Here is a 10052-nt window from a genome sequence, read left to right on the forward strand (position 1 = left end):
TGCACTCGCCCTCTCCACCCCGCCCACTTCCACCACCATGACAGACGGGGAACCAGAGGCCACTGCAGGTCACGCTGCTCATGTGGCCAGATATTAGCACAATCTGGAATTTCAGGTCTGTAAATCACTTGGGGGAGGGGGCTCATAAAACTGTTCTCCCATTCTGATCTTCCGGCTTGACCTCTTGTCCCCTCCTCCAGACACCCTCCCCCCTTCCAGGAAACTGGCCCAAGGAGGGACCTGGGCATATATAGGGAGCCACTGTGGGAGGGCCTGGCCAGAGAGGCTTCAGGCAGAGAAGGTAAGGACGGGGCTCTGGGGGTCTGGATGGGCCGGGGGAGCTGGGGAGGTCTGAGGCTAGGGGTGGGGGGCAGCCCTGAGCTCTGGCCAGTGACTGCCCCACCCAAGGCTACGTTTCCTCTTTTTTATTTGGCCAAGCCACTCAGCTTGCGGGATCTTGGTTCCCCAACCAGGGATTGAACCCATGTCCCCTGCAGTGGGAGCACGGAGTCCTAACCACTGGACCACCAGGGAACTCCCTCCTCCTCTGTAAAATGGCCCACTGCTGGGGTTGTGGGAGGCTGGGCACACTTGGTACCGGCTTGGGCCCATCAGAGAGCTGGCAGCAGCCCCTGGCAGCTGGGGTGTGGAATGGGGGCAGTGGGTCCTCTCCCGGCCCCTGCCTGGCCTCACCCCGGCTCGTGTGTCCCAGGCAAGACTATGGCTTCTGCGGCAGCAGCAACAACAGAGAAGGGGTCTCCAGTTGTGGTGGGTCTGCTGGTCGTGGGAAACATCATCATTCTGGTGAGACATTCCCTGGTGCTGGGAGCCCAGTGGGCGGGTGAAGGGGGGGGCGGTCCTGAGCCTGGGAGTGGGACAGCTGAGGGCCCAGGACTCACCTAATGGCCAGTGTCGCCTGGCTCTCAAGTCAGAACAGCCCCGATTCGAATCCCAGCTCTGCCTCTCCCCAGCTGTGTGACCGTGAGTAAGCGACTTTACTTCTCTGTGCCTGTTTCCCCATCTATAAATTACGTCCTCACCGTGGGCATTGTTGTGTGGATTAATCCATGTATGGCCCTCAGCTCAAAAAAAGTGCTTGACCAGTGCCAGCTATCATCATTAACATGATTATGGACATAAGGTGCATGATTGGTGCACAGGAGACCAATAGTAATGTATAATAACAATGTCTTTTAATTACGTGATACCTGTACATGGCTCTGGAGCCAGACAGCCTGGGTTCAAATCCCAGCTCTGTCACTTTCTACTGTGGGACTTGGGGCCAGTGATGTAACCTCTCTGGGCCTCAGTGTTCTCACCTGTAAGATGGAGATAAAATAGGAATGCTGAGAGGATAAAATGAGTTATTGGATTTGTGCTTAGGCCAGAATTTGGCACACGTGGTTGCTATCTGTGTTGGCCATAACAGCAGTAGCGCAGGAGAGCTGGTAACAACGATGATTATCACACAAGAAAGCAGTTTCAAGGACCAACGCACACAGTAAATACTCTATGAGAGTTAGTTTGATTGTTGGCAAAGGTATCCACTGAACAGTCTTCCTCTCTCCTTGTTCCCCATCCCAACAGATAACCAGATTTTTATTTTCTCCAATATTTCTTTAAGCAAATAGGAACCTATATATCTATTTTCTCCCCTTTCTTGCCCCAAACGTAGCTCATTCCACACCCTGCTCCGTGCCTCCCATTTCCTCCTACGCACGTTCTCTGTGCACTTGAGTCCTCAGACAGCCTCCCTGCCCTTTTCCACAACTGCCCAGCCCTCCGTTGTGTGGCATCCTGGCTCCTTTACCCACAGTGCTGTGGGGAATAACCTTGCGGGTGTGTGATTTTCCTGCCTGGGCAGGTGTATCTGGAGTATTGATTCCTGCAAGTGGAATTGCTGGATCAAAGGTTTGATGCTTTTGTAATAGTTCTGGCCACGGCCAGACTCCCCTCCTCAGGGAGTAGCAACACTCTTCAGGGGAGGCGGGCTAACCCAGCATCTCCTCGGTGCCAGTCATGAGCTCCAGGCTTTGCATGTAGCATCTCTTTGTATCCTTGAAGCCACTGGCAGCTGGGGTGTGGGTGGGGGCAGGGACCTGGCTGGGTCCTCCCTTCCCTCATGGCCTCCTGCCCACCTTCATCCCTGCTCATGGAAGGTGACATCTTTGCCACTCTTACTACGTGCCCACTTCACCAAGAGGGCAGTAGAGGCTCAGAATGGGGAAGGCCCTTCTCATGGAGACTCATACAACCGGGGCTGCTGCCCCTGTGCAGGCCTTGCTAACCGGCTGCCCTGTCCAGCTGTCAGGCCTGGCCCTGTTTGCTGAAACGGTATGGGTGACCGCCGACCAGTACCGCGTGTACCCACTGATGGGCGTCTCGGGCAAGGATGACGTCTTCGCCGGTGCCTGGATCGCCATCTTCTGCGGCTTCTCCTTCTTCGTGGTGGCCAGCTTTGGTGTGGGCGCAGCGCTCTGCCGCCGCCGGTCCATGATGCTCACGGTGAGGCCCCAGGAGGAAGGGATGGGGACGGCTGGGCACAAAGGTCACCCTCACAGAGTCGTAATAACAACCACACCGCAGCCACTAGTGTGTGTTCCGCCTGGCAGCACACTTGGGCCTCGTGGCAATCACGTCATTTAATCTGCCCATAACCTAATAACCTAGGCTCAGCTGTTACCCCCATTTTTCAAAGAAAACTGGGGCACAGGGGAGGCAGGGAAGGAAGCTCTGCGTGGGAGGATGGCTCTTAAGTAGCAGGACTGGCATTTGAACCTCAGCTGGTTGGTCTCCAGGGTCTGTGCTCGGGAGCTCTGTTGATAACAATGACAATAATAATAGCACAGCAACCATTTAATGAGCGCTCACTACATTCTACATGCTTTACATAGATTAGTTCATTTGTTCCTCACAACCCACCGTGAGGTACCATCATCATCTTCATCATCATCATCATCTTCATGGCCCATTTGACAGAGTTGAAACTGAGGCTCAGAGAAGTGAATCCACTTAACCAGGGTGGCACAGCAAGTGAGTGACAGAGCCAGGATTTAAACCTGAGCACTTCAGTGCTTGAGCCTAGGCTCCTAATCTCTGCCCACAGCAATAACCCACACTCCCCAAGTACCTCTCATGTTCTGACACTAGGCTAAGCAGTTTAGAAAATGAGCTCCTTCAATCCTCCCAGAATCCGTCTGAAGTTAGTGCTTCTCTACCCATTTACCAGATGAGGAAACTGAGGTTCAAAGAGGCCCACAGCCCAGATGATAGGGAGACCAGGGATTCCAATCCTGGCCCCACTGACACAGAGCCAACACTGGGTTTTCCCCAGCTGAGGGCTTTTTGGATTCCCAGGAGCAGCTACTTATCCAATCCACAAATGTTTATACAGCAAGAACCATGTGCCAAACCCTGCGCTAGGCACTAGGCTATTTTGTGAGCAAACCATAAAAGCCCTTGCCGTGGGGGAGGATACTCTCATGGGGGAGACAGTGACCAGGCAAGGGAGAGCTGGAGCTGGGGATGGGAAAGGGAAGATCTTGCAGGCAGCGAAAGTGAAGCCCCGGGGCGGAGGCTGGGGCGGGGGGCCTGGGAGTTGGTAAGGGAGTGAGCCGCTTGAGTATCTGCAGAAAGAGCATTCCAGGTGGAGGGAACAGCAAGAGCAAAGGCTCTGAAGCCAGAGGGGACAGGAGTCCAGTGTGGCTGGAGCCAAGTGGGGGTGAGTGAGTGAGTGAGAGGAACTGAGGGTGGACAGGGGAGGAGAACAGCAGCGGGGGGAGGTTTGCTGGCCTTGAGGGGAGAGAGGGGCGAGAACGGAGGTGGGCCTATCAGGTGGACCTGCAGGCCTTGGTAAAGACTTTGGCTTCTCTATGAGTAACGTGGAGCCATGCAAAGGCTCTTTTCCTTTCCTTTTCTTCTTTTTTTTTTCTTTCTTTCCTGCATTAGTTCTCTGGCAGAACAATTTAACCAAAGTCCTAAAAGTTCACCCAGCTAGTAAAAGAAAAAAGGTCTGTGTCTGTCTCTCCTATTAGTTTGTCATTAACTAAGACACAGATTTTTTTTTTTAATTATTATGGGAAATCTCAAACAGACTAGAGTGAACGGCACGATGCACCCTGTGTACCTATCGCCTGGTTTCCACAATATCACCCACACATCGTCCCCTCTACCCCTACCCTCTGCCTGCCCACATTTTTCTTTCCTGGGGTATTTTGAAGCACATTCCAGACACCAAGTCACTTCCCTGTAAATACTTGCGTGCACAATTCTCTGAGTGATAAGGATGTGGTTTTAAAGCAGCCAGGCGTGTGTGGCCACATCATCTCGTCTGGGCAGTGGAGCTGGCACATCCACACCCCACGCCCTGTTGCTTTAAGGGTGAGGGGAGGGGACAGCTGAGGATCAGAAAAATAATTTTCATCAAACACCAATTAAAGAGGTTTTTCAGGTTTGGGTTTTTTTGTTTTCCCCAATCACCATACCGTGGGCACATCGTGCAAAATTCACCCCAGTCCCTTCCTATCTATCTTCCAATACCCAATCTGTGTTCAGATGTCCCTGGTTTTCTCAGGATTGTCTTTATTTTTTTCTTTTCTACAGTAGGCATTCATTTTACTGCATCCAAGCCAACAGTTAACAGTTAAGGGAATACCTTACATATTTTTGTTGATTGCATTGCCCTGTAACGTTTTATTTTAAAAAATTTCAAACATACAGAAAAGGTAAAGACTTGCACGGTGAACACCTGTATATCCCCCACATAGATGTTTCCATCCACATTGTCCTATAGTTTTTTTTTTAACATCTTTATTGGAGTATAATTGCTTTACAATGGTGTGTTAGTTTCTGCTTTATAACAAAGTGAATCAGCTATACATATACATATATCCCCATATCCCCTCCCTCTTGCATCTCCCTCCCACCCTCCCTATCCCACCCCTCTAGGTGGTCACAAAGCACTGAGCTGGTCTCCCTGTGCTATGCGGCTGCTTCCCACTAGCTAGCTATTTTACATTTGGTAGTGTATATATGTCCACGCTGCTCTCTCACTTTGTCCCAGCTTACCCTTCCCCCTCCCCGTATCCGCAAGTCCATTCTCTCGTAGGTCTGCGTCTTTATTCCCATCTTGCCACTAGGTTCTTCATGACCGTTTTTTTTTTTTTTTTAGATTCCATATATATGCGTTAGCATACGGTATTTGTTTTTCTCTTTCTGACTTACTTCACTCTGTATGACAGTCTCTAGGTCCATCTACCTCACTACAAATAACTCAATTTCGTTCCTTTTTATGGCTGAGTAATATTCCATTGTATATATGTGCCACATCTTCTTTATCCATGTCCTATACTTTTTAAAAGATTGTGTTTCTGGGAATTCCCTGGCGGTCCAGTGGTTAGGACTCAGTGCTTTCACCACCAGGACCGGGTTCCATCCCTGGTCGGGGCACGGCCAAAAAAAAAAAAAAAAAAATTGCACTTCTCTCGTGGATCCATCCCTTGAGGGGTGAGACTTCACAGGCTTGGCCCTGACAGGGCTGTCCCTGCGACCCTCCCTCCGTCTCTCCGCAGTACCTGGCACTCATGCTCACCGTCTACATCTTTGAGTGCGCCTCCTGCATCACGTCCTACACCCACCGAGACTACGTGAGTCGGGGGGAGGACAGGGGAGGGGCATGACTTCCAGGGGCAGTTTGGTGAGGGTCTTGGGCCGGCAGTGGAGGTCGATCTCTCTCCCCACCCAGCCCCGCTGGACCCTGTTCTTCCCGGCCCACTGCAGATGGTGTCCAACCCATCCCTGATCACCAAGCAGATGCTGACCTTCTACAGTGCAGACTCGGACCAGGGCCGGGAACTCACCCGCCTCTGGGATCGCATCATGATTGAGGTGGGCGAGGGTAGGCAGGATGGGTGGGGAGGGCTGGAAGAGCTGAGGCTCTGACCAGGTCTCCCATTATGGCCCCCATTAGGGCTCCCATTATGCCCATTGGTAGATGATATCCACTCATGTGGTTCTTATGAGGGAGGGGCTCTGGTCCTTGCGATTTTCGGGATGAAAACAGGCCCAAAAGAGGGAAAGTCACTTGCCCAGGGTCATATGCTTGGTAAGGGGCAGAGCTGGGATCCAAACCTAGATCCAGAGCCCCTGCTCTTAACCATTGCACATGCTGTCTTTTTTTTTTTTTTTTGGCTGCATTGGGTCTTCGCTGCTGCGCTCAGGCTTTCTCTAGTTGCAGCGAGCGGGGGCTACTCTTCGTTGCGGTGCGCGGGCTTCTCATTGCCATGGCTTCTCTTGTTGAGGAGCATGGGCTCTAGGCACGCGGACTTCAGTAGTTATGGCACGCGGGCTCAGTAGTTGTGGCTCACGGGCTCTAGAGCGCAGGCTCAGTAGTTGTGGCGCACGGGCTTAGTTGCTCCACGGCATGTGGGATCTTCCCGGACCAGGGCTCAAACCCGTGTCTGCACTGGCAGGCGGATTCTTAACCACTGGGCCACCAGGGAAGTCTGCACCTGCTGTCTTAATAGTAACAATAGTAATAAAAATAACAGATGGTGGTCCAGTGGTTAGGACTCCGTGCTTCCACCACAGGGGACTCGGGTTTGATCCCTAGCTGGGAAACTAAGATCTGCATAGCGGCGAGGCAGCGGCCAAAAAAAAAAAAAGAATTGTTCAATTAAAAAAATAACAACAAAAAAAATAAAAAAAAATAACAACAACAAACACTTAAGAGCACTATGTTTTGTTTAGCGCCACTCAAAGCACTTTCAAGCTTATTTAATCCTCACAACCAGTCCATAAAGAAGATCAGCTCTTTAGCGGTGAGGAAACCAAGGCAGGAAGCTGAGGGTTTGCACGGGGTCACACAGCTGGTAGGTCACAGAACCAAAAGGACTCAAACCCAGGCTGTCAGGTTCCAGAAGCCACATTCTTAATTAAACTCAACATGATACGGCAGCACAAGAGGAGAATATTGAGGACCCAAGGGAAATTGAGGTCCCCATTTGGTTCGTCATGCAGCTAGCCAGGACTGGGACCCAGGTTTGAAGGAGCCTATGTTTTCATCATTTGAGAGTCACAAATTACACACCCACGGGGGTCAGGAGAAGCCAGAAATCTGCCTTTTGGTGTCACTTACCTCAGGTTTTGTTGACAGCTAATTAAAAAAAAATTTTTTTCCAATGAATTTGTTTTTCAAAACAATTTTAAAATAAATCATGAGTGTGGGTTTGAGCCAAATCCCCCATCAGCCTCGGGGTGCTGGGACAAGTATCTTCTGCTCCTTTGCTCACGCACAGACACTGCTGCCCCTCTTCGAGGAGGCCCAGGATGTGGGAAGTGCAGGCCAACCTTATCCTTCCTCGCTGTGTGACCTCAGGGGAGCGGCTGTCCTCTCTGAGCCAGAGTCCTCCTGACCCCTTCCTCTCTCTCCAGCAAGAGTGCTGTGGCACGTCAGGTCCCACGGACTGGGTGAACTTCACATCAGCCTTCCGGGCCACCACCCCAGAGGTGGTGTTCCCCTGGCCCCCGCTGTGCTGTCGACGGACTGGCAACTTCATCCCCCTCAGTGAAGAAGGCTGCCGCCTGGGCCACTTGGACTACCTGTTCACCAAGGTGTGTCTCCTCCCCGCTGCTGTGTCTGTCGGTCTATCTGGCCCTCTCTGGTTCTTCTATCTCTTTCTCCCTCCCACTGTCTGTCTCTCTGCTCCTCCCTCCCATCTGGCTTTCTCCTTCTCTCCCCTCCCTCTGACTCTCTCAACTCTCCATCTGTCCCTCCCTCCCTCTGCAAGTCAGCGGGATGAACCCCGGTTCCGGTTCCGGTTTGATCTGATCCAGACCTGGCGGCGCCTGAAACTTCTCAGCTTGTCTGGGGATAAGAGCAACAGTAATAGTACCAGCAGCACAACACCAATAACAACCAACATTTATTGAGCTTTTACTTTGTACCAGGCCTCCTTGTAGGTGCTTTAAGTTTTTGCCTTATTTAATTCTCACCACAGCCTTATGAGGTAAAGGTTATAATTATCTCATTTTACAGATGATGAACCTCACTAGTGACGGATGGAGTTGGGATGTGATTTCAGGCAGTCAGGCCCCAACCAGGTGCTTTAATTCCTGCAAAGGGAGTGCAGAGGCAGAGAGAGAAACCAGAGGAGGAGAACCGGTCCCCTTGGCTGCCTGGGGGCCCTTCACGGTCATGCCTTAGATCAGGTGTCACACAGAGGGGAGCCTGCATGCAAACCATCACGGCCACCAGAGTCGGACAGCCCTTCCTTGAGCCCTGGCTCTCTAGAGTGCTTCCATGCATCGTCTCACAGGATCACCACGACTGCTTTCGGAGGGCAGTGCTGTCAAAGATCGCCATTTCACAGATAGCAAAACTGAGGCTCAGAGGGTCAGAATCATAGCTAGGCCCCATAGCCAGCAAGCGGCAGAGCTGGCCCCCAGCTCCGTCCTGCCTGACTCCAGGGCACACACCCTGAATCTTTGTTCTTGGCTGCTTCCAAGTTGCGCCAAGCGGGGGTCTACATGAAGGCGACAGGTGTGGGGCTCTGGGCCCACTCAGCCTTACCTCCAAATGAGGAGGTGTCAGAACTGGACTGATCCTAAAGGCGTATTTCAAACCCTTGGAACTTGGGGGCAGCATGGGAAGCCAGCCCAAAACAAAATCACCCTCAGACTGTCATAGGCACCATCGGGGCAGCACCTGCTCGTGCAGGGCCTGGGTTAACACCACCTCCCTGGCTCCCTGAAACCACCCTGGGAGGGAGACACTGCTGGGATCCCCAGGGTGAGACACCCACTTCCTCGTGGTCCCACAGGTAAGAAAACCAAGGCTCGAGGCAGGAAGTGACTTTCCCAAGGGCGCCCAGTGACTCTTGCTTTCAGCAGCCAGCCTCCCCAGGCATTTTCTCAGACCCCCGTGTTCCCCCTGCCCAGGGCTGCTTCGAACACATTGGCCATGCCATCGACAGCTACACGTGGGGCATCTCATGGTTTGGGTTTGCCATCCTGATGTGGACGGTGAGAGGCGGGAGCCTATGGGCTGGGTGGGATGCGGCTCTGAGGCTGGGGCGCCCCTCACCTGACTCCTGCTCTCCAGCTTCCTGTGATGCTGATGGCCATGTATTTCTACACCACGTTGTGAGGAACAAGAAGGGAAGTCCTCGTGCACACCCGGCTCCTCCTCCTGCTCCCTCCCGCTGAGATGGCCGCCTCACCTCTCCCTTTCCCACCTCCTCCACCCTTCCCTCTCTCCACTCCGAAGATGTCTTACCAGGTTTCTGAGCCCTGCTGGGAATCGGGGTGCCCTGAAACCCCTGGACATGTGTGCACGGACCCTTAGACCTTAACCCCATCTCACTTGGCTGATTCCTGGCCCATCTTTCAGTGTCAACTTAAAGTCCTGTCCTGGGAGGGGGGGTGGGCCCTTCCCTGATCTTACCACCCCATTCGCAGATGCCTCTCTTGTAGCTCCCTGAGTTCCTCCTTCATGCTGGATGTCGTCATCATCACTGAATAGTTTGTGATTGTCTATTTAAGCTCTGGTAGACTGGGACTGCCATGAGGGGAGGGACAAGTTCTGTTATGGTTACTTTAATATCCCCAGTATTGCCCAGCACAGGGCTGAGCATGGATATTCAATAAATACTGCTTGAATGAGTTAATTTGTTTTCTTCGGAGGCCGAGGCGAATAACCAGAACTCTTCCAATGGAAGTGGCAGAAACCCAGCTGGCACTGACTGAAACACAAAATAGAAAGTATTGGCTCGTGTAACTGAGTCAGTAAGGCTGGCTTCAGGCATGTCTGGATCCAGGGGTTCAGTCTAGATTTCCAGGAAACCTGCTTCATTCTCAGGCAGGATTTCTCTGGCGACACGAGACTTACATCTTCATAGCTAAGCAACAGAGCAGCGAGAAAGGGCCTCTTTCCCAATAACTTTTGCCAAGGTCAGGGATTAAATCTCACTGACTTGGTTTAGGTTCTAGACCCACCCTTTGGTTGGGGAAGGGCAGGCACTATGGATTAACATTCCTGCTAAGGATGCATCCAG

General features: G+C 52.2%; 1 protein-coding gene across 1 annotated transcript; it reads left to right on the forward strand.

Annotated features, from left to right (window-relative positions):
• The first annotated feature begins 47 nt into the window (after positions 1-47).
• UPK1A (uroplakin 1A) lies at positions 48-9637 on the forward strand. The gene is made up of 9 exons (XM_068528618.1): positions 48-115; positions 201-301; positions 713-804; positions 2305-2505; positions 5571-5645; positions 5779-5886; positions 7432-7611; positions 8938-9021; positions 9101-9637. Exons 1-9 carry the CDS (start codon positions 81-83, stop codon positions 9143-9145), a joined length of 921 nt encoding a protein of 306 aa, XP_068384719.1. The 5' UTR covers positions 48-80; the 3' UTR covers positions 9146-9637.
• Positions 9638-10052: the final 415 nt, after the last annotated feature.

Source organism: Eschrichtius robustus, chromosome 19, assembly GCF_028021215.1.
Source record: "Eschrichtius robustus isolate mEscRob2 chromosome 19, mEscRob2.pri, whole genome shotgun sequence".
In the NCBI taxonomy this organism is placed as follows: domain Eukaryota; kingdom Metazoa; phylum Chordata; class Mammalia; order Artiodactyla; family Eschrichtiidae; genus Eschrichtius; species Eschrichtius robustus.

Coding starts and splice junctions, on each gene's coding strand:
- UPK1A (XM_068528618.1), top strand. CDS start 81: ATGTGGCCAGATATTAGCACAATCTGGAATTTCAG. Junction 116..200: donor AGCACAATCTGGAATTTCAG/GTCTGTAAATCA, acceptor CCCCTCCTCCAG/ACACCCTCCCCCCTTCCAGG. Junction 302..712: donor AGAGGCTTCAGGCAGAGAAG/GTAAGGACGGGG, acceptor CGTGTGTCCCAG/GCAAGACTATGGCTTCTGCG.